Genomic DNA, 24706 nt, shown 5'->3' with positions numbered 1-24706 from the left:
CGAAAGCTTCACTCTGGCCTTTTTCTCGACAGCTGAATAGGGCTCTTATCAGGGTGTTTCAACTTCATTTGGGCTTCAGTATTATTTTATTTGGCTGAAGGTTTTTGTGTGTAACAATCAGTCTGATGTCAGGTGAAAGGGAGCCGCCAGAGAAGCACATTGATTGGATGAAATGATGGAGAGAAAAGGAGATGAAAAAAGATACTTTACATTTTAGTCAGTATGTCTAGTTTTTTCTGTTTCCTGGGAACTTAGACAGAGGTGCCAGCCCTGGGCTGACGTTACCTGTCTCCTGCATAAAATGTGAGCAAGCTTTCATAAAATGTGTTGCATGACCATAATCTAAAGGGGAGTTTCAACCAAGAGTTCCTGGGTCTTGTAGCCCCCTTGAACTACTTTACCCGGAACTAAAGGGTTCCTATGGCCCCATTATTGTCTGCGTTTCAACAGCGGGCTGAAGTCCTAAGTAGATTGTGCAAATCAGGCCAGTGACATTTGGAGGAAAAAAACAAGTAAATGCACGACACCACCAGACCAGTAGAGGGCAGTAAAACAAAGAGGAATGTCATTCATCACAGATGACACCATAGAAGCAGACGGACAGGCAGGTATAATTATGAGCAACACATTGAGGGTAATTTAACGAAAAAGGTATCATATCCAAGTATAAATATTAGTTTTGTTATAAGACGACATCCATCCAAAATAATACAATTAAAACAGATTTATTTGTAAGTAGAACATTATCAAGTGTTAAATATTTTATTGAACAATCAATTCTTTCATTGAAGAACAAAAACATGAATGTTAAGTTACATATTACCCACCCCCCCGACCCAACCCATTCAAAACTTTACAAAAATGCAATCCCAACAAAGTCCCATTCAAAATGTTAAATGAAAAGAGCCCCTCTCCCTCCAAAAAAGTCCCATTTAACATGCAAATAAAAAATGCACAGTGCATGTAGGGGGCATGGTCTCAATAGCCCTGCAGTAATCAGTGTGCTATGTGCATGTGATTGAGGAAAAGCAGAGATATTCAACTGTACTTGCATGAAATCTGGTTGTCTTAGTCAGGATTATGCTCAAATATATTTTCCCCAACTATATTTAAGTTCTCTATTAAGAGCCAACCTTCAATTTAGTAAATTCCTGGTGTATTCCAGTTTATTCCCTTAAATTCCTGTTAATTCCTATAAATTACCATTAATTCCCATGGAAAGTTTCCAACTTTGAAAATTCCAGGAATTTTGCAACCCTAGTCTGGAGTGTAAGCTCAGTGCCCCTTTTCAGTAAAGTCTTCAGCTTCCAAGTAGTAGTGAATGAGGTAATGAAGGAGTGATTTTGGACTATTTCTGTTTGACTGACATCTAAGTTCTCTGTTGGCTTTGATGCAACTTTAGATCGAAAAAGTTATTATCAGTTATCAGTTATTACCATTGTCAGTAATTAGCATTATCAACAATCATTCAAACCTGAAATCAAATCAGTGTACTGTCTGGCATAAATGGGCCAACTCAAATTGAAAGGAGCTGTTGCACACACTCCTTAAATGACACAAGAAATTTGCTGACAACTTCAGACAGTCAAAAGTTTCACTGTAACAGATAGTGATGTGATTGGGTTCCATTATTTGTGTCCTGAAAGACAACAAACTGCTGATGTGTCAGCCCCAAACCCATCAGGTTGCTTACATTGGCCTTCATCCTTCCCAAATCAATCCCAATCAACAAAGCTGCCCCGGGGGCTGCTTACACGTCCCACACTCTGTATCTTCATAAGCTAAAGACAAACTCTTATTTAAATCCTGCTCAAAACATCAGTCAACTTCACAAGTTGTTTACTGCCAAGGTTTCTCCCTCACTTTTCATAAAGTTGACTTAAAAGAGGCCGCGTGCACCAATCTAACTTTGGCTTTTTGAAAGTGCTTTTTATTTATTTATTTCTCAGATGAGAAACATCTCCCTGAGGCCAGTGTTTGGAGATTGGAATAAATTATGGACTGCTTCATATAGGATTATACTCCTGTGAAGTGAGGCAATCAAAGAGACATCAGCATTGATTTTGTTTTGAGAATGTTCGGAAGTGCTGGTAAATGTCTCGCAAGCCACTTCTTTTAAACTTTTAAATGTTTAAAAAGGTATTTTGATTTTAGGCCTTTGTTTACTCTATCCAGTATGGACTATAAAGGGGGTGCAATGGGAAATATAGTTCCAGTGAAACCACAAGGGAAACATTTATGGAACAGGGATATCTGGGCCAAGCCTTCAATTTCTGCTTATCTGCTATTTAGTCAGGAACACTCTCGTCATAGATTTAACCATTTATTGCCAAATGGAAACACAGTTATGCTTGGCGCTATAAGCTCTGCTTAAGCGCTCCCAGCTTCGGCTTTCCAGGGAATGCATTGCAACCAGGGTAAAACAGACATGTAGTCGAAACAGGAGGAGGCAAAGTTTAACCAACAGCATCATAGTGTTGGCAGCGAAGGTGTTGCAGGGATTGGCGAGAGGGAAGAAGTGTTTAAACAGACCGCCTTATTGTTAGAATGAGCTGTGATTGGTTGTGTGGATAGGAAACAATGATTCAAACTGCAGCCTGTCAGCTGACAGCAGCTGAGGCGTAAGACTTCCGTGTCCATCAGAGGACATCCACAGCTTGATTGTAATCAGAACTCAAATAAAGATATCTGTTTACAGAGATTGATTTCAAGTTAAATTGATGTTTCATGGTAGCTGATGGGTTACCATAGGGTTTCATTCTGGCCAAAGCTTGTGTGCTTTATTTTATTTTCCAGGAAACAATGCAAATTAAAAATAAGGGAGGTTAAAATAACCTCAAAAATATTCATTTTCTCTGACATTGGTGATGCTTCTGAGCAGACACTGACTGAAGGTCACACGTTACACTTTTTATTTGCCATGACATCACTTATTAAATCCCCCTGTCTCTTCCTCTCTCTTTGCCCCCTCTATCTCGGCAGCTCAGGGTCTGGAAACTGCTGTTTTCTTTCTAAGTATACCAAAATAGAAACATTAATATTTCAGCCATAAAGAGAAAAATCACATTTGCTGGGCCATAAATGGCTGGAGCTTGACGATAGTGTGTTTTATTCTGGTGCAGTCGGCCTTGCCTGCTCGGCTCTCTCTCATATTGATGCAGAGTACAGGGAATGGCTCTCAGTGCCCCGCTCCACAAGTGAACCTCTAAATCTTAACGCCTCGCTCTCTTTGGGTCTTAGCTCTAGGACACATTTCTTTCATATTGTGTGTGTATGTGTGCTGGAGGGTGAATATGAGTGAGTTTCCCTGTAAATGTCTCCACCTACAGGGAATAGAAGAAACAGCAATGTCCCAAAATGATGGCAGATTCTGCTTATTTTTGAGGATATTGATTTTACCTCCCTCTTCTTAAACTTGACCACAGAACTGAGCCGACACCTCACTGTGTTTTTAGTGTGTTTGAGCATGAGGACATTCACCGTGTTTTAAGGCTGTGTGTGCTATCAATGAAGTCTAAAATCAATCAGCCCCTTTTTCTATTGTTTTTCAAGGAGAGAGGATCCTTCAAAGAGTCATAAAGGTTCTGCTGACTGCCTCCTGCGCTGGAGGGATGAAGTCATCGATCTGATGTTGGTGTATGGATAACTGTTTTCATAGAGCCTCAGCATCAATACATTCATCACAGCACTTTGGGACAAGACATGATCTCAAGTACACTGCATTATATGAAACACGTTTCCCTCTGATAATACCACTGTGGTGTTGAGTTGAGGGGGCTGAATTTGTCAATTAAAAGTAAGTTACCCGTTCTCCTTCCCAAAATTTAAATTCTCCTTCATTCTTCGTCTTTTTCGGGTGTTTATTCACAAGCTTCCTTTATCTGCTCATCTTGCTTTGTTTTCCTAAACGCCCACAACCTCTGGTCTCCTCACACAGTAGTTTGCTTTGCTCAGCCTCTTTTTGTTTCTGTTTCTGTTTCTGTCTTCCAGCATGTTTCTGTGGTGTTGACTTTCATCATTCAAATAATTTTTCAAGTTTTAAAAAACAAATTTAAAAATTCACAACAGCTGACGAGTCATAAGGAGGCTTGTTGTTTCAGTGGGCAATAAATGATCCTAGCCAGCATGATGCATAACGACACAGGTAAAAAGTGTTCACACAAAGTTTTATAAACTGGAAAGTTCTGCATTAAGGCTCCTGTGGGCTTTAATGGAGAACTTTTGGTTTGAGTCAATGTTTTTGGGGCGGCTGCGGCTCAGTGGTAGAAAGTTGGAGGTTCATTCCCAGGTGCCGTTATCCACATGCCAAGGACACTGAACCCAAACTGCTCCTTGGTGGCTGGGCCAGTGGTCTGTGAATGGTATGAGTGATTACTGATGTGTATTTGACATGGAAGCCTCTGCCATAAGTGTATGAATTGGCGCTTTGAGGGCCTGATCTACTAAGGGTTTGCGTGTATAAAAACACGTGCAAACTTGATAGCGTGCGCAAAGCAGATTTACTAACTGGGAGCACCGAGGATTGCGTCTGTCAAATGAGCAAAATAGCACTCGCTATTCATTTAGCGTGTTTGCCTTCATGAATATGCAGAATACATGCAGAACGCGCAACATACTGGGAGGAAGAGATGCAAATGTAAACATTTAGCACACGCAATGTGATCTATCAAACCTGAAGCAGATAGCGAGCGGTATTTTTGCGTCTATATTTAGCACGTTTGAATGGCAAGTGCAAACTGGCACAGCGTTACGCACACATGGCTGCGGTCACTGCAAAGCTCATCATAACTTTACAACATGCCCACAACAGCGGGGCTTACAAGCATTACTACAGTTTTTACACACAGTTTGTGTCATTTTGAAGTCAATCAAAAGGACATGAAGTCTAACAAACCAAGAGAACAACACAAATAAATAAATAAAACAACACAAATTCAAAGCAGTTCAGCACCACGGATAGCGACCGCATCATTCTGACACCCACTTTAACTTTTTCAACTAATGAGAGCACAAATTGGCACAGCGGCCCACATGTTCACATATAAACAAAAAATCAACATGAAGTACTCGGCCTACTCACCACTGTTTGAAGGAGCCTTAAGCTCCGCGGACTTGTCCACGATGCACTGTATGTCCATTTTCTTTGCTCTGTCATTCTCAATAGATAACATGATATGTCCACTCTGTCCCACCGTGCTCCTCAAGGGGTTTTTAGTTAGTTTTAACTTGGAGAATGAGCGCTCAGAAGGTGCAACGTTGACGGGAAGAGTAAAAAATAAAAGCAGGGACAGGCCTCATCAAATTGCTCTCTAAACTCCATCAAAACGCTGATTGCGTTTATTTCATCGGCAGATCTTCTGTTTTTTCTCACAGCATTCACCTTTGCTGGAGTTCACCGATGTGTTTATTTCCCTCCTCCACAAAGACCTCCAACTCCATGACTTCAAACTTCATTTATCGCTTAAGACCACTCTGCTCTCTCAAACTCTCCATGGTGACAGCCGATAGCACACGCAAAATGCTCATTAAAGGGCGGTCCGCATCACTTTTGCACTTGTTATCATTTGCGCACGCAGTCATAGAAGATCACCTGCAACACGCCCAGAAATAGCATGTGCAAAATTATTATTTGCACACGCAAATTAGCGCTCGTTATTTGGGATCTTAGTAGATCAGGCCCTGAGTGTTAAGAAGACTAGAGAGAGCGCTAAATAATAAAAGTCTAGTTCACATTTACAATTTTTGCACCCCCCTGTGGCTGAAGCAGCATTTACTGATTTTACCCTGTACGAACAAAATTTGTGTTTCTTAACGAAAAATTCCATCCTTTAACAGTCAAATGTATCACATTCCTTCAGAATTTTTGCTAGAGAAGTGTTAAATTCTCCCCATTTGTCATTTTAGAATTTTAAATAATTAAAGGCCCTGTGAGGAGTTTTGAAATGGCTGAGAAACAGACTGAAAATGATACTGATGCCTCTTTATAACCTTCAATAGCAAACAAGTCCATCAGCAGCAACACTGGCACCTTCTCTGTTGTAATTTTTAATGCCTGAAACCGCCCTGGGGGGGTAGGTGTCAGACCAGATGATGGACATCTTGCTTCAGAAACAGCCTTTATTTGACTGTTTTCATGGAAAATAATCACATTGCCTGATAAAGTTGACTGTTGAACACAACAGGATGAGGCTTTAGTTGAAAACACAACTTTTGCATGTATAGTACAAGAGATAAGAGGTATCACTTTGTCCACAAGGGGGGCGCCAGAATCGATACAAAACAAAAGTTCCTCACATCACCTTTAAATATAAATAGCCCCTCTTCTTGTTAGTGGTCTTTTTTGCTTTTTTAGGTTAAAAAATGGCAATAATATTAATTTCAGTCTATATAATTACCAGCTAAGACCTCGTCAAAGGAGCTTCACACCAAGATCTGGAAACCCATTTGAGCCTGCAGGTAGTCTTTCAATAAAAAAAAAGCGGGTTTAACCACAGTGACATCACACATTGGTATGAGGATTTGCGTTTGAATACCTGAGTTTTGCATTTTCACTGATATGTATTAGAGTCAAAATACACAAACAATGAGGTTCAACTGGAAAGCAAAGATATGTTGTTGAATGCTAAGATTTTAAAGCTATTCAGTCTAAGAACAATGCTAGTTTATGAACAGGCTAGTTAGTTTGTTGACCAGTTTCACACAAACTAAAGCGTTTTTCTGTTGTCATTGTCGAGGAGTAAACAAGCTGAGGGACATGGTGTACTGTACAGTAGTTAACTCAACACTTTCTGCCAGTGGAATTAGAAAGTAGCAATGAAAATCTATTTCAGTGATAAATTATCAGCTCATCTGCAAATATGTCAACGATTAAGCTAAACTAACATTGTATATTTAGTGCAGAGGAACAAAGTTAGAGGACATAGGAGAGAAATGAAGCCTTGGGGAGATTATATGTTTTATCCTTGTGACAAACTGTTTCCAGGAAGTGAAGTGTCAGAGTCAAAGCTAGGCGAGTGGTACAAAAACAGGGAGACGCTGCGTAAGCATTTTCTCCATGACTGAGACATCCTTTCTGAAGTCTGGAGGTAAAGCTTCAAGGGGATGGAGAAACTTCTGGTGGGATTAGGGTTTTCAGAGACAGAGACATCAAGTGGTGACCCATTCAGGCCTGAATTCAGGCACATGACTGTAGTTTAAGAAAAACTATCATGCAAGTGATCAAAATAAAAGGCATTCAAATTATATTTGATCAGTGGAGGAACCTGTTTTGCAAGATATAGGCTCTGATATTTTTAATAGTGTAATCAGCAGAAATATTACATACATCAGTTTTTCTGCAATACTAAAGGCCGAATTCCACAAGATGTGTCCGGTCCGTCTCCGATCCGTCACCGGATCTGATAGGTTTCTATCAAGTCAATCTGTTAACCCCCACTGGATCCACTCCGTTGGGTTCCAGCTGCGTCTCTGATCCGGCAGGTTGGAACACAACGGATCAGATACACAAGACTTCTATTTTTGCTGGATGCAGGAGCATGACGCATCAATTCAGCACAGAGCAGATGGAGCGGGACAGGAAGTCAGGCACCAAAACAAAATGGAAACATCCGGTTAATTTTCAGAATAAAACACTCTGTGTTATCATTAGATTGTTCTTAACTAAACTATGACAACAAAATGTCATTTAGAGTGGAGGCAGGCCTGGAGTCATCAAGTCAGAGGATTTCAGATGCTGACAAAGACATCATGGATGAGGAGAGGAGGAGGAGAATCCATGACTCAGTATATTCCGCAGGAAAACCTCGGTCACATGACTCTAACTGTCGGCTAAGTCTGAACAGCCATGTCAGAATTCTTGAGATTATTAGATTACTCCAGACCAACCTTTGTTACAGTTCTTTGCTGCACTATAAAATGTGGATTAAATCAACAAAAGTCCACAATGAATAAGCCTTTGCAACATTTGGCAACAGTAGCAAGTAAACAATAATACTTTAAACAGGCAGAAACCTTGGGCAGAAGCTGGGGCATTCAGGCATTGTGCAGCTGTTACCATTGTGTAACTGTATGAGCTTATGCGAGTTAGAAAGGTTAGAACTTCCCAAAAGTTCTTAAGTAGCGCTGGGTCACTACAACCTGGAACATAACATGTGTTGGGAGTAGATAAACATATTTTGGCTAGCAACAATAACTTACAGGAAACTTGAGTGTGTTTGTGTTTGTGTGTGTGTGTGTGTGTGTGTGTGTGTGTGTGTGTGTGTGTGTGTGTGTGTGTGTGTGTGTGTGTGTGTGTGTGTGTGTGTGTGTGTGTGTGTGTGTGAGAGCCACCGAGAAGGGAGCCACAGGATGCTCTCGAGGAAAACCAATCAATGTTGTCAATGGATCAGGACATTGTCTAAAATGGACCAGGATGTTACCAATTATTGAGCTGGTGTTCATGGAGACCATCACGTAGCCGAAATTGTGTGACTCCGTTGTAAAGTGTTTAAAAGCTGAGTGTGATCTATCATTAAACGAGCTTCAGACCATCAGGCCAGACTCTGACATTTTGTCCGAGAACATTCTACAACATAACATGCAATGCTGCAAAGATTATACTTTGTAAACTAGTATAACCCGTAAAGTTACAGCCTATGGAGTCTGGAACAAATTTGTTTCTCTGTGCATGCAGCATTTTAGTATGTAAAATCCAGTCAAGCTTTTTTGTTTGTACTGATCTTATATTGTCTTGATGAGACTTGTTTGGTTGTTTAATTTACTCATGACTTGAGTAAACAGTCCAACAATCCTTGGGCCATTCCAATATAGGATATAGAGGTCAAAATTCAAGGTATATTCTCATGTACATACAAGATGGACATGATAGTGTAACATTGAGATAGGCTTTAGAGCAAAAACTATCATGTAATTTATAGTGAGTATGTGATTGTGCAAATTCTAATCCCTAAAGGCTGTATATTCATTCACACTTTATAACAGCTCACTATACATCATCCCTTACACTACATTCTGCAGGAAGTGTCAGAAACAGGGTCTTAATAATAGTCTTGTCAAACATCCAAACCAGCAGATGTAGCAGCTATCTCTACACTTCTTTGAGACAGAGTAACCTTGTAGGAAGTTGTTGTGTTAAATGTATTCTGGCCCAAACCTAAAGACTTCCTTCCAGAGCCCCGCTGAGCTGCTGACACTCCCTGATGTTTGCAAGCACTGACCTGGAAAAGCCCAAAACCGCCACACACACAGTGGGAGCTCCATAAGTACCACAGCTTCTGCATGAGGTGGCCAATGTACAATGCCACTTCCATCCATTTTGCCAGCATGACTTCTCATGCAAACACAGCAGTTAAAGCGACATGACATCCGTCAAACATGGCCAAAGGATATACACTTTTAGGAAGTGAATAAAGACAAGCTGAAAAGTTTATAAAGTGTGAGGCGTGAAGGTGACAAAAGACTCTTTCATATTTCCATTTAGTTTATCCTTTTAAAACACCGACTGAAACCTGCCACGATGAATTATTCACACAAAGTTTTAATTCTTAATTATTACATTTCATAATTCCTCTTACATTTTTGGGGCATGTGAAAATAAAAAAGTGGGTGTGCTCCCCTTTTATTAAAGCAAAGTTTTTCCTTTCAACTGAAATAATGTGCATCATGTGAGCGGACAAAGAGCCATCAACGAAACAAATGTAAAAATGGTTACCGTAACGATGAGTAGGATGCCTTTCAGCAGGGTGAGCACTGACGTGATTGGTTGGATGACTGTATGGGCCAGTAAGATGGCAAGAGTTAGAATCCAGGTGAAGACTGGGATCACATAGATGTGGCTGTGAAGAAAACACACAAGGAACAACACAGTTACATGATGTAGATTTAAATATACAAAACAAATAAGTTAACAACACAAGGTTTATAACTACTGTATGACATGACTCCTGTCCAGAGCATAGACTGCACACAGTGTTTGATTCTACTATGGTAAATATAAGAAGTTAAATGATATGGAAGTCTCAGAAAATGATTATAAGAAGGTGATGGGTCACTTGATGTATCTCCTCTCTAAACAATCTTCCGATGATCTTTCTGCTATCAATCTCAGGAAAAACTCTTTTATTTTACTACAGCATCATTTTTATTCTGTTGATGAAGTTTTAATCAGAGTACAGTCGACAGTAAAGCAGGGAATGCTTCCAAGTGTGGATACCTTGACTGACTTGTGGCTACGACTGCACATTCAAATGCTTCTTGTTCAGCATTTGGCTGTCCTAAAAGACAATCAAGGAACCAGCTGGCTATGTTTAAAGGTGACATATCATGCAAAATTGAATTTTTAATGGTTCTCTACCTGAAATATGTGTCCCTGGCATGTCTACAAACCCCCCGAGAATGAAAAAAATCCATTCTGCCCCTGTTCTGATTTCTCCACCTTTCTGTAAATGTGTGTGAAACGAGCCGTTTCAGACTTCCGTGTTTTTGTTACGTAACAACAATATCCGGTCTGTCACGGAGTCAGAGCTCGGATTTTGTTCAGCCCATAGACTGTATAAAATACAACTCAACTTCTCCTTTGTTTTTCATTACCTGCACACATGTATGCTAACAATGAGCTTAAGAGGGAGGCATGCTAGTTGTAGGCTGTCTTAATAAACACAAAGGTCGGTTTTACTCCCCACGTCTGCAGATTTGAAGATCTAGTGGATGATTTTTATGTATCATGGATAAGTGCTAGCCCTAGTTAGCATAGCCACATAGCTACATGTCGTAGCCATAGACTGTAAAAAAAAAAGGCCGTAGCTGTAGCTGTAGCTTTAGCTGTGTACCAAGACACACGTCTACATACTGACAAATAAAACAACAAGAAACACTAAATCTGTGACCAATCCTTCAGAAAGGTCCTGCTGCCTTTCTGGCAGAGGTCGGTTTTACTCCCCACGTCTGCAGATTTGAAGATTTAGTGGATGATTTTTATTTATCATGAATAAGTGCTAGCGCTAATTAACAAAGCCACATAGCTACATGTCGTAGCTGTAGCTGTGTACCAAGACACACGTCTACATACTGACAAATAAAACAACAAGAAACACTAAATCTGTGACCAATCCTTCAGAAAGGTCCTGCTACAGGTGCCTCTCCGTCAGGATCAGATTCTGGATCAAATTCAGAGGGTTGAAGTAACGCGGGTCTGTGAGCAGACGTGTATATTCAGCCAACATGTAAACATTAGATCAACGTGCTGGACAGCCGAGGGCACATCCACTTCCTGAGGGGGCGTGGTCAGAGGGAAAACAGAGTGTTCTGAGGAGGACTGAAGAAGAGGGCTTTTCAGGCATGTCAAAATCTGATTTCAAAGTGTTTTTTTGAGCATAAACTTTAAAGACATGTTTTGGGGACCTCTTAGACCAATATATATTGATGAAAAAAGCGTGATATGTCACCTTTAATCTAATTTAGGTGTCTTTAGACAGTTTTTTGTTAGCATCCCAACACCACTGTTATTATTCTCATTGGAGACAGCTTGATAAGAAAGCCTGCTCTTAAAACACCAGCTATCTTAAGATGAGTATGAGGGCCAATTGTATGACCGTGACTGCAAACGACGAACAAAAAGAGAATGACTTTGTTTTCTTGAAGATTTTTGGCACCCGCACACTCCTTTTCAACACACTGAATGATCACTTCACTACTAAAGAAAAAAGAAACACACTAGCCGCAGGTATTAACGTTCAATGTGTGAGAAAAAATACCTTGATGAGTAATACTGAGATCCAAATTACCAGCACCTTCCGAGCAAAAAACTTGTGCAGTGCTTTCAATAACAAATGCAACATCTGGTGTGCTAGCACTTAGGCTTGAAAACACACCACAATGCCTGTTGCACAGCATGAAACATGGAAGAAAACCAAGGAATGTTCACACATTATCACAGGTGAGGGGGCGTCTGACTGAATGTCCTTGACTAAGTCAACAGATCTGTGTATTTGCACTCACAACAAGATTCAACCAGTCAGGGTATTTATCAAAGTGTTCTAATAGAAAAATATATGCTCATTTTAAATTTGATGAAAGCAAAACAGTTGCGACAGTTCAGGGTTTCCTTTGTCCTTTTGTATTTTTCATTTCATGATACACTTCCTTTTTTTACAATAGGTGATTATTCAGGATTGCATGCAGGCCAGTTCAGCACCCGCACTCTTCCAATACAATGCCAAGCGGTTGTTATACGTGCAGAGGGGGGTTTGGCATTGTTTTACTCAAATATGCAAGGTGTTAAAACTTGCATTTGTGGATACAGCAGTGAGCTGTGCTCACGGTCAATTTACGACCTTCTTTTTAACCAGTGCAGTGATTTCCACTACAGAGTCATGTTTGTTTTTAATGCAGTGCTGCCTGAGGGTCAGTATTGCTTTACAGCCTTGTTCCTTTAGTGCAGAGCTTCCTGCAGATCCTCTGAATCTTTTAATGATATTACATACTTTAGATGATGAAATCTCCAATTTTTTTGCAATTTTACACTGAAGCATATTATTCTAATGTTGCTAGAGTATTTGCTCATGCAGTCTCACAGCGTGATGAGCCTCTTCCCGTCTCTTCTTCTGAGAGACTCGGCCTCTCTGGCATGCCTTTTTAATCTCTTATTTATATTCTCCTTCATTCACTAGCTGATGCTATTGAATTTGGTGCAAGACTTGCGAGGTGTAGATTTTAGCAGACGGGTGACATTAAACTTTAACCTCAATCACAGAGATATAGCAATTAAATAAAAGGCCAATGTTTTTTTAAGACAACTTTAAAAAGAAACCTCCAGACAAGAAAGCACGTATTTCTTGTACCTTTTTAAAGAATAGGTACACGTAACATTTGGTTTTGTGTCCAGAGGTTTTTTTTAATCATGTCACGATACTTATCTTCCTTAAATTATTCTGAATGTTGTGATACGGTAAAAACAAAACAATAAAACATTGGTTTAATTATTACATTTACGTATGTATAAATTCAAAATGGTAGTTGGACATTAAAACATAATCTTTTGTTATACACAAAAGATTACAAAAAATAGTTGCTCAGCTTTTCCAGACAAAATGTTGAGGTCATTATGTCATTCACTGCCTCTTATTGGGAATTTCTAACCCAAAAATCAACTTCATATTAACGGTCTCCGTCCTTCACTCACTCCCCACTCCACTGCCATTCTTGTTCACAGCCTCGTCACCTCCCATTTGGACTATTGCAACTCCCTTCTGTTTGGTCTCCCCCACAAAACCCTCCATAAACTTCAACTGGTTCAAAATTCAGCCGCCCGTATCACCACACGCACCGCCTCCATCCACCACATCACACCCATCCTGCAACAGCTCCACTGGCTCTCCATCACACACCGGATCAACTACAAAATACTTCTCCTCACCTTCAAATCCATACACAACCTCGCCCCATCATATCTCTCTGACCTCCTCCATACTGCCACACCCGTCCGTACCCTCAGATTCCTCCTCCTCCATCCACCTCACTGCCCCCCCCTGCTCGCCTTGTTACCATGGGGAGCAGAGCCTTCAGCCGCTCTGCTCCCAAGCTCTGGAACTCTCTCCCACCTGACCTCTGCAACACTGACTCACTCCCACATTTTAAATCTAAACTCAAAACCCATCTGTTTAAACTGGCTTACTCCATCTGACCACAACTCCTCTGTCCATTCACTTAAAACTTTTTAAATTGTGTTTTATTTCCTGTTTGCTATTTAAACTCTGTCTGTTTTTAATGTTGTATGGTGACCTTGAGTGCCAAGAAAGGCGCCTATAAATAAAATGCATTATTATTATTATTATTCTCATTTGGTCAAAAACTGACGATCGCAAATGATCATATCTTATACCTTTTTGTAGGGATGTAACGGTATTGTAAATATCGCGGTATTTCGGTATAAAAATTCTCACAATAATGCCGTGGCATGTGATGGTATCAAACAGGGACTCGGAGTACTCCCGCTAGTGTAGTTTTTTGAAGGCGCCATCGAGTGTGCCGGTCTGAGAAGCAAACATCATTTCCCATGATCCCCTGCGCAGTGCAGGAAGAGATGGCGGAAAGCACAGAGGGGGAGCAGAGCGGAAAACTTAAACTAGTGGAACCTCCTGCGAAGTTTAAATCAGAAGTATGGACGAATTTTGGTTTTGCAATAAACAAAATCGATCGAAGAGAAAACATGACAGACATGCTAAAAAAAACAGTTTGCAGACACTGCCAGACCGCGATCGTGTACGAGTCGGGGAATATAAGTAATATGAGAAGGCACTTGATGAATCATCACCCCACAGCTGTTTTCAGTGGTGGACAATGAGGGATTTAAAAGGTTGGTGAACACGCTTGAGCCAAGTTACAAAATTCCTGTCAGTTTAAAGACACTCAACTGAAAGTTTGTTTTATTTGTTTGTTACTTGAAACACTGGATGTGCCTGCACTGCTCATTGCACTTGAAAATACCTGTTGGTGGTAGGGCTGTCAATGAAAATTCTAAATTCGAATATTAAAAAAAACAACGGAGATTCGATTGTGAAAATTAATATTTGACTGTGTAAAAAAAACACATTGGCGGCTGCTTTGCGAGTTGGCGCACTGCATGACAGGTCAGGGACAGGTCACAGGAGAGAAATCTTTCTGTCCCCGGATCCTCAGTGCGCTCTGAACGCGTCTTTTCCTCCGCTGGGAATATAGTGAATAAAAAGAGATCTGGCCTCTTCACATGTGGACTGTCTTGTGTTTTGGCAAATAACCTGTCAGGCCTAAGACCCTACATTGACAGTGGACTAAAAGAGCCCGACAATCAGTGACACTGGGATAAAATGCAGTTTTTCCTCTTTTTTTATACAAGCGCCAAGATTGTAAGTGGACTTCTTTTTCGTTTTTAACTTTAACTTCAATTAATGTTAATAGCCTGCCTATATTAGGGACAAGAGTTGAGACCTTTAATTGCTCACACAAGTCTTGTTCAGCACTCACTCAGCGCATTACGCACAGAGAGGGGAGGGGGGCGAGCGAGCCAGCGAGAGGTCTACGGTCTTCAAGTGTTACGGTATAGACCATTAGGTCATTTACTTGTTTTGTAATGTGTAGGTATGTTTTAGGCATGTTATATCTGAAATAAAAATACATATACAAGTAGTTATGTCTCCTTGTATTAGTTTGTCCACCTGTTATTGACATAATGCGCAAATATAGATATTCGAATGGTTCGAACCTATGGGTTTTTTTTAGAGCGAATATTCAAATGTCATTTTGGAACAATTTTGACAGCCCTATTTGGTAGTAATAAATGTGATTAGAACATTTGAGCATTATGTTTGTGTTCAATTACAGTGAGTGTGTTTATCCTTATCATTCCTGGCACTTAATTTTCCACACTATGACATTTTTTCAAAGTCATCTTATTTTTTTGACAATACCGCAATAATACCGTACCGTGGCCTTAATACCGTGATGATATCGTACCGTGAGATTTTGATATCGTTGCATCCCTACCTTTTTGATATCAGAATAAAATGTAAAACAAAAAGATTTGTGAGAAAAAAAAAAAGCAACATTCACAGGTACGGTCATTTGTCATCTCATTATGACAACTTTCTTTACTATCACAAATTGAAGTTCAGCACTAGAGGAAACAAGGTTGAGCTCGTATTCGTCTTAATTAAACTCTTGAGATTTCAATTATACTTAAGTGTCTGAGCTAGTGGTGATAATTTGTAAATACTTAAAAGAAGAAAAGCAGATGACTTTCTAAACCTGGAATTCAGTTGAAGGAATATTAAGAGTCAATAATCTGGTCCCGAGGTTGAAAATTAATCCCATTAATACTTTAAATCTTGCAGAGCTCTGTGGGGTTTCTTACAAGTACACACACTATTATACAGCAAAGGGCCTTAGAGGAGACTTTTTGTGCAGAGACCTGCAGTAACCTATTGATTGCATCCCCTGGGGAGGGGGAATAAAGGTGGGTTATCCGAAGGAGGCTGACCAAGGTTTTTTTCACTCCACTAACCCTGTCTTCCTACTCCCTAAGTGCCTCGTAGCATCTCCCCTGGCCCTGAGCAGGCCGATAATGAAGCACCCAGGCGTGCCAATGAAGCGGTTCAACAAACCCGCAGAGTTTGAATAATATAATTTGGGTTAAGTATTTACTGAGGCATGACAAAATAAATTAGTCCCGTTAACTGATAAAGGTAATTACAGGCTTGGGAGAGGGGAAAAGGAGGTATGCTTTGGGGGGCGGTGAGACAACAATCGCTTGAAGAGACGGCTAACAGTGCTGCATTGATTCTTGCTTCAGTTATTTGAGAGTGCTGGAGGAGGAGTATGCAGAGGTAAGTTCCAGACTGCAGTATGCAAATGCACAGTTTGAACACTACAGTTTAAACACACATGTATTTTAGCCTCAAATATGTACACAATATTACTGCAATGACTAAAAATATCTCATAGGAGGTCATTTTGAGGTTAAAAGAACCTTAATCTTTCTGAAGAGACATGTCATCAGAGCATCATGTCAAGAAAAACTCAACATGTTTCATTTTCAGCATTGGAATATGTGACCAGTGCAGTTATTTTCTGAAAGCAGATCTCCTCTCATGTTATCATGGATGCATTAAACCATTATTTACTCATTGCGGTGAGGAAGTAATGAGCCGAGTCTAGCAGAAAAAATCTAAACTGCCTCAGTCTAAAATGGATGGAGAGAAAAAGAAGAAGACATAACTGCTGCAGAGCATGGTGAGAAGAGTCCAACCTGGACCATAAAGGCTTTCCAGATATATTATGGAAATATCTAAAAGAACCCTGAAATGGATAAACCAACACAAGTCTGCAAACAACCTTAGCAGGATGCAAAGAAGAAGCAGCAGCTCCTGTTGGCTTTGCCAGTCCAGGGTGACACATTGAGATAAAACAATGGTGAGTGAATTTATTATTATGGTGTCCCTTATGTCTTAGATATGGATTGCTTGAGTATTTTAATAGTTTTCTTCGATTCATTTCTTATTAATATATTTTAATGATGGTTATTGGATGTTTGTTACCTTGGGTGATGTACATTTGATGTTAACTATACAGCTTGTAAACCAATTGGTATGCATATTGACATAGTGTGTCTGTATGACCCTCATTTTGTCTGTCTTTTAAAATACAACACCCAACAACCCCTGTCTTCTTCATCTTCCAACCGGTGCACTTACTAAATACCAAAAATACCAGATGCTGGTTTGTTTGTTCTGTGCTTAATAGAAACATTGGCAGTGCAAGACGGTGGCCTCTGGGTAAGGGGACCTGTTCCGTATGCTGATATAAAAGGCCTATTCTCAGTTACCAACACAACACAAATTTTGTATTCAGGTAACTAAACACAAATTGAAAAATACTGACAAATATTATATTCCAATTCTACCTTTTGTACTGTTGTGCTGAATGCACAAGACAGAAATCATGTAGACAAAGATAACAATTAATCTATCTTGGAGGGCTGTGCTTGGGTGGAAGACACACTTGCTACCAGTGTTTACCAGAAAGGTTGAAGCCAAACAGGACATACAGTGGGGAAAATAAGTATTTGATACATTGCCGATTTTGGAAGTTTTCCCACTTACAAAAAATGGAGAGGTCTGTAATTCTTATCGTAGGTACACTTCAACTGTGAGAGACAGAATCTAAAAAGAAAATCCACAAAACCATATTGTATGATTTTTTAATAATTAAATTTCATTTTATTGCATCAAATAAGTATTTGATCACCTACCAAACAGCAAGAGTTCTGGCTCTCACAGACCTGCTTGTTTGTCTTAAAGAAACCCTCCTATTCTCTATTCTCCCCTCATTACCTGTATTAATTTCACCAGTTTGGACTCGTTACCTGTATAAAAGACACCTGCCACACATTCAAACAATCAGACTCCAACCTCTCCATCATGGGCAAGGCCAAAGAGCTCTGTAAGGACACCAGGGACACAATTGTAGACCTGCACAAGGCTGGGGTGAGCTACAGGACCATAGGCAAACATCTTGGAGAGAAGGAAACAACTGTTTGGGCAATTATTAGAAAATGGAAGAAACTCAAGATGACTGTCAATCTTTCTCGGTCTGGGGCTCCAAACAAAATCTCACCTCGTGGAGTATCAATGATCATGAGAAGGTGAGGGATCAGCCCGGAACAACACGGGAGGACCTGGTCAATGACCTGAAGAGAGCTGGGACCACAGTCTCAAAGGTTACCATTAGTAACATACTAAGCCGTCATGGATTAAAATCCTGCAGCGTGCACAGGGTCCCCCTGCTCCAGCCAGCACATGTCCAGACCCATCTGCAGTTTGCCAATGACCATCTGGATGATCCAGATGAGGCATGGGAGAAGGTCATGTGGTCAGATGAGACCAAAATAGGAGTTTTTGGTATAAACTCTGATCTGTATGGAGTGGGCTAAAATCCCAGCTGCAGTGTGTGCAAACCTGGTGAAGAACTACAAGAAACGTCTGACCTCTGTAATCGTAAACAAAGGTTTCTCTCCCAAAAATGTTATATTTTTCTATTGTATCAAATACTTATTCCATGCAATAAAATGAAAATTAATCATTTAAAAATTATACAATCCGGATTTTTTTTTTCTTCTGGATTTTCTTTTTAGATTATGTCTCTCACATTTAAAGTGTACCTATGATAAAAATGACAGAGCTCTCCATTCTTTAGAAGTGGGAAAACTTGCAAAAACGGCGGTGTTTCAAGTACTTATTTCCCCGCTGTAACTGACATCTTTAAAACTGCAACTTTAAAGTTGAACTTGACGCCAATAAACACCCTGAGGTCAAAAATGTTGTAAAGGCATGGACTTGCCAGTTTGTTTCTTAATTTTTCAAAATGTTAAGAAAGTGAATCTGTCCATTGATTGATTCTGAATACTTAACCGTATAGTTGACTCATCAGCTAAAAATAGTGTTGAACCTAACTGTATGCAGCAGCATGTTCAAAATCCAGTTCTTTTTTTCATCTAGAAGACAACTTAAAGTGATGGAGCATGCATTTTCTCTAAAATTAGCTGAATGTTCCTTTAATGAACAAGATGAAACGTCTGATGCATCAACTACGACATTAACATGTTACAATACACCATCTTTGTAACATTGCAGTATGCTTTCAATAAAGCAGAAGGTCTCATAAGCTGAAAACTTCTAAAGAGATAGTAATGGACCACTTGGTGAACAAAAAAAAAAGTTGGAGGCATGTTTACTTCCCTTTTGTACAGAAAATAACAAGCCTGGCTTCAAGCATTATTTCCCCAAAGTTTTGAAGCCCAGACAATTAGAGCTTGAGTGAAGGAAACAATAATTAATGAATTTAGAAGTACATTGATGCATTTGAAAACACTGACTCGTGTCGGCCAATTAGTCCAGTGTACCCTTTTGAAAGTAGGAACCACAGTGTTAAGTGACGGGAGTGACAGATGAGAAGACTTGCAGCTAATTATTATTTTAGTAGTCATTAGCAAATATTTAAATTTCAGTCAGGGCTTAGTCATCTAACAGAGACATTAAAAATAATGTAATGAATCCTTAATTTTTGATAATAAAATATATTAGCCTGAAGAAATATCTCCGCTGTGTGTGGATGTGATTTTTACATTTAAAAGTAATGCTGCAAGTTCATGCAATGCTTACACAGACTCACAGAGAAGTGGGCAAGTATCATCAATCAGGGATGCATCAGTTTATGAAAAATCAATTTCATCAAAATATGCTATTGTGGGCTCATGTAGCCTGAAACAACACTTCCATGAACTGACAACTCAGCCTTCAAGTTTTTACTGCTTCAAAAATCAAAGTTGGAAATCTCCAACCTGTGAAGCCTTTAGTGAGTGAAGCCAAATTAAAGTTTCATTACATTATTATATCTCATTTTTCCTCAGATCTTTATTACTTGTGTCCGTGGGGCAGACTTACCTGACATTCAGAAGAGCTGCATACGCCTCACTGCCAGCTAAGACATAACTTATCCCGATCGAAATACTGGAGGAAAGATAGAAGAGGAGAAGTGGGAGAAAAGGAGGAGAAACCAAGACAAAAAGAGAGACAGGTTGTTGGGTATTAGTTCATGATTGGTCATCATCCACTGTCACGGTGAGTACTCCCTCGCTGTATTAAACATTAGGATGTTGCCTCATCATAGTGCCTGAGGCTACGAGCAGCTAAGAGATTAAAATTTAAAATCCTTTCTTGTTTCAGCGCAGTGCCTTGATCCTTCACAACTTCTCTATTTTACATTTGCTCAAAACAAAAGTTGCCTTTGGGGGATACTTAAAGCAAATGTTTTGGTTTTGCTTTTTCTACCTTCTTTAAGCTTCTCTCACTGACGAACTGTGCCAGGAATCTGCTTCCAAAATGTGTTACCTTCACAAAAGAGCAGGATGTGTTTAAACATTAGAAATGAGTGTTTTTTACTGTAGGCTTTGATCCAAAGTGAATGACAAGACAAGTTTTTGTAGCTCAACATCTGTCCTGTTCCTTTTAACTTTAAGTCTGTGTAATCTCTCAACGGTTGGTTGGTGAGAGTGCAAATCCATTAGCAGTTTCTCCCGACAGCTAAGTGTTGGTTTACACCCACTCTTTAAAATTTCCTCTCTGAGAACTTTCAGATCTGAAAAGAAAATACCAAAAACTTGGGAAATTTCATCTTACAGACAGAGGCCTGGATTTGGACGCAATAACTGAACAGCTGCAAAGCACAGACCAGACAGCAAGTGGTGTGGAAAAAAGAGGGATGATTCAAACTCAATATATTATCTCAAATTCCTATCATACATATTCATCTAATTTTCATGGAAATTCTGTCCTATTCTTCTAAAGCTACCTAAATCCCTAAAATGTGCCTCAAACAAATCGACACCCAGTCAGCACACAAGAGATTTACTGCCCCATCGTACACCCAGTGCTAAGTGTTTTGGTGTGCAGCACAACTTTCTTTGTAATTTTCTATCCAACACCCTCCTCATTTTTACCCCACATTGTGTTAAAGCTGGGGTTGGTAATCAGATTTAGATCCACTTTTTGTTATACTGGTTAAAATGATCTTTATGTCCCGATGGCAATCAATACATAATGTGTTCTTAAAAAAGAGCGAAGAAAAGCTGCTATCTACAGCCGGAGTAAACCTGGGAAAACACCAACCAATCAGCCTTTTTTGGGTGCCAAAATTTTAAACCATTCAAATCCCGTCCTGCCGTTCTGCCCGCCTCCTGCGCGTACATTTCCCCGTCTCCTGCCGCTGCTTCCCCTGACTCTACTGACTGCCCCTCTCGCTCGACCTCGGGCCTGTCCCCTCTGACCCGATGAGGTGCTTTTTGCTCAGGACTGTAGTCCGGATCAGAGTCTAAAAAGCTCTCACCACGGGGCTCTGACAAGCAGAAGAATGAATGACATTTACTAAGTCCTACAGTAAATGTATATGTATTGTAGCGTCCGTCCGGACGCTGTAGGGGTGACGAGCCGATTCGTGAACACGTTGAGCTTTAATAACCGGTCACTGTCGGCCGTGATCACGACAACCAACAAAACAACAATCAATGTTTGAATGAATGAAGAACTTTGCTCGTCTCTCCTCTCTTCCACTCACACACTCTACACCTCAGTCTCCCGATGCCTTCACTAACCGTCAACACTGTAGGAATTAAGAGCATCTACACTGAACAGGTTTAACAAACAGTAGCTGTTACAGTATTATATATGTTATAACTTTTCTCCTGATATCGTCTCACTGGTACAACTGGATAATGCTATAATGACAGTTGTGAGTACTAACAGCAGCCATGTTTGTTTGTGTTTTTAACTTTCACTATGGGAATGTTTTGGTGAGGACCGGTTTTGAATCAGTCACGATCATATGGTCATGAATCAGCGGCGCTCGTGCATGTGAGCGGGGGGGCGTCGTTTTGGAGGAGCTCTGAGGGAGGAGGGGAGGGGTTAGACGGAGTCATGAGGACATGCTACATTCAAATTCATGCTAGTTTTCTGAGACTGCCAACCCCAGCTTTAATAACAATTGAACTTGTTAACACCAGGTATGTTGATCTTTAAATGAAGTGTGGTCAGGTGCAAATGTGGCACGTTGCTGTCTTGAGGAGAAGGAAAGTAGCTCCACCTTGGACTAACAAAGTCTACTAGTTTTTAAGTCTACAGTCAGTGGCACAGTACTTTCCTGCTATAGAGCGCAAATGTGAGATAGTAAGATGGGCATAAGGGTTCAAACGTGCTCTGCTCTGCTTGTTAGACTCACAAAGAGAAGTGCAGCACTTATAAGCACTCAGTGAAGTTCCCTTCTTTAACAGGACAGTGGCCTTAAGACGGGTAATTTAGGTAATTTTTGCACTCATCTTCCTACATCATAGTATTGCTTTCAGTATGGAGCTGATCTAGGGACGTCAGAAGATGAGGATACCCCATAGACTGAATAAATAATGGACGTAGTATCCGTGACGTCACCCATCTGTTCCTGAGCACTGTTTTGAGGCCAATCGTCGGGGGAGCCATATTGGAAATGCTGTGGAGCTAGTGTGAGGTAAAGAGGCGGGGCTTAAGCCTCCTAGCCAACAGCTACAGTGTGTGTGTGCCTGTCAGTCAAGTCTGTCATGTCCTTAAATGGGCAAAACTGGAAATCTTAATATCTTTTAGGGCGGCGGTAGCTCAGTCCATAGGGACTTGCCTTGGGATTTGGAGTCCCAGAGTGGACAACGTTTGGCAAGTGGACTGGTGGCTAGAGAGGTGCTGGTCTATTTGCATGGGCACTGCCGAGATGCCCTTGAGCAAGGCCCCAAACCCCCAACTTCTTGGTTGGCACTGGTTGGATTGCAGCCTCCACACTCAGACATCTCTCCTAAGCATGTACAGTATGTGCATGATTGTATGTATAACAAACTACGTGTGTATGTAGCATCATCAAAATAAGAACACGAGTGAAAATTTGATTAATAAAGTAGGTTTACCTTTACCCTTATCTTCTGAATGTTACAAAAAAATTCACCCCCTTACAGTGTGTGCCAATAGTGAAATTAGCTACATAGACCCAAGCCGTTTTTTGAACCAGGCTGTAAACATGTTTATTTCTGCTACAAAGATCATCTTTTTCTCACTCAATGGACACTGAATGAGTTGCAGTTTGTGACACTTCTGCATGGGCTTCATATTTCGAGACTGGAGGTTGCTGCTTGGGATACCCTCACAGCTATCTCCTCACACACCTGCTTCCACCTTGCACGGGCCAAAAACTCCAGACTGAGACTGACACCAGGCAACCAACTACTCCTCTTTTCTGGTTCTTATGTTTTGTTCTTATGCATGCATATATTTGTATGTCAAAGCACTTTGTAAACTCTTTTTGTGTGCTTCACGAATAATGCCATTATTAATTTTTTCTCAGTTAAAGGAGCATGACCATTACTAATGCAGAATAGGAACAATTTGACTGGAGGTGTGTACATTATATGCAGAGATTTATGCCACCAGCACACTTCTAAAGGCCGATTAATAGACAAAGCATCTGTTGAATAATTGTAAATTATGTTTCCTACATACAAATGAGAGGTCCAACATGAACCAGAATAATTAGAAGTCCTTGAGGAAGTTTCTCCAAGTTCAGTAAGACAAAATCACATCAAAGAGTAGACACTGTACAGCAAAGGGTAGAAAAGTCTCTGAAGTTTAGAAGTTATCTCCCTTAAATGAACATGCTGTACATGGCAGTTAAAAGAAGCTCTTGCTTTTTGAAGCTCTTTCTTTTTCGTATTGGCTTTACTCAAGTTTTCTGCAAATGCTCTCCTTCATTGTCAAACATGTAATTTATTATTTGACCTAGTTTCCCTTTGACACTCATCTGTATGTGTTGGTGTTACTTTAGTAGACTCAGTGCGGTACAATCAAGTAATGAAATTAGTTTCAACTTTTATCCTCTAAACTTCATTTTTTTAAACCACACTAAATATAAAAGATATGTTATCATGTACTTAGGTACATGAAAATTGTAATCTATTAAAACTAACTGCAGTTTTTGTCAGCAAACAATCTGCTTTGATATTTCTGACCTACACACTCAGTATATCTGCACTTCCCTACATGGTATAAGTGTGTCATTATGTATGTTGTACAACTGCTCCTCTTGTAGGACAACACACAAAGACCAAGGGGTGCCAAGGGTAAAACATGCAGGTCAGGTTCTGTGCAGTATTTGTGTGTGCAGTTGAGCTCAGGCATTGATCGGCCACTAAGCCTCCTTGAACACAATGGGAGAAGTATTGATTGGCCAGGTGTTACAGAGCTGCTCGCACACTGATAACAAGACCTTCCACCAGCAATGGTAGAAGCCCTGTCCCTTTCCTGTGTGTCCATAAGGACACACACATAGACACACAACCCTGTTTGTGCTGCAAGATGTACATACAAAAAAACACAAAGTGCTCAGCTGCGTACAATCAAGTGGATGTGTGAATAGATTCAACCAACTCCATTGTTTCTAATCCGAATGGAGCTAATGTTTTCGGGTGACTCCTGGGTGTTTTTCTTCTGTTAAAATGAATGATTAACCTGTACAAAAACTTCTCTAGACTATTATGTTTACAAAGGGGCTCAGACGGACCATTAGGTACAACCCATCGGATAAAGATGATATGAAGCAGAGAAAGTCAATGAGT

At 40.2% G+C, this 24706-nt stretch overlaps 1 protein-coding gene across 1 annotated transcript in view; it reads right to left on the bottom strand.

Annotated features, from left to right (window-relative positions):
* Positions 1-24706, bottom strand: part of si:ch211-51h4.2 — a 99682-nt gene that overhangs the window by 47783 nt on the left and 27193 nt on the right. Inside the window, exons 7-8 of the mRNA XM_034702909.1 lie at positions 19971-20036; positions 9710-9833 (exon numbers count right to left, since the gene is read on the bottom strand). Coding sequence (XP_034558800.1) covers positions 9710-9833; positions 19971-20036 — 190 coding nt within the window. The remainder of the gene's footprint in view (positions 1-9709; positions 9834-19970; positions 20037-24706) is intronic.

This window comes from Notolabrus celidotus, chromosome 2, assembly GCF_009762535.1.
Source record: "Notolabrus celidotus isolate fNotCel1 chromosome 2, fNotCel1.pri, whole genome shotgun sequence".
In the NCBI taxonomy this organism is placed as follows: Eukaryota; Metazoa; Chordata; class Actinopteri; order Labriformes; family Labridae; genus Notolabrus; species Notolabrus celidotus.
This window is presented reverse-complemented; position numbering and strand designations above follow the sequence as displayed.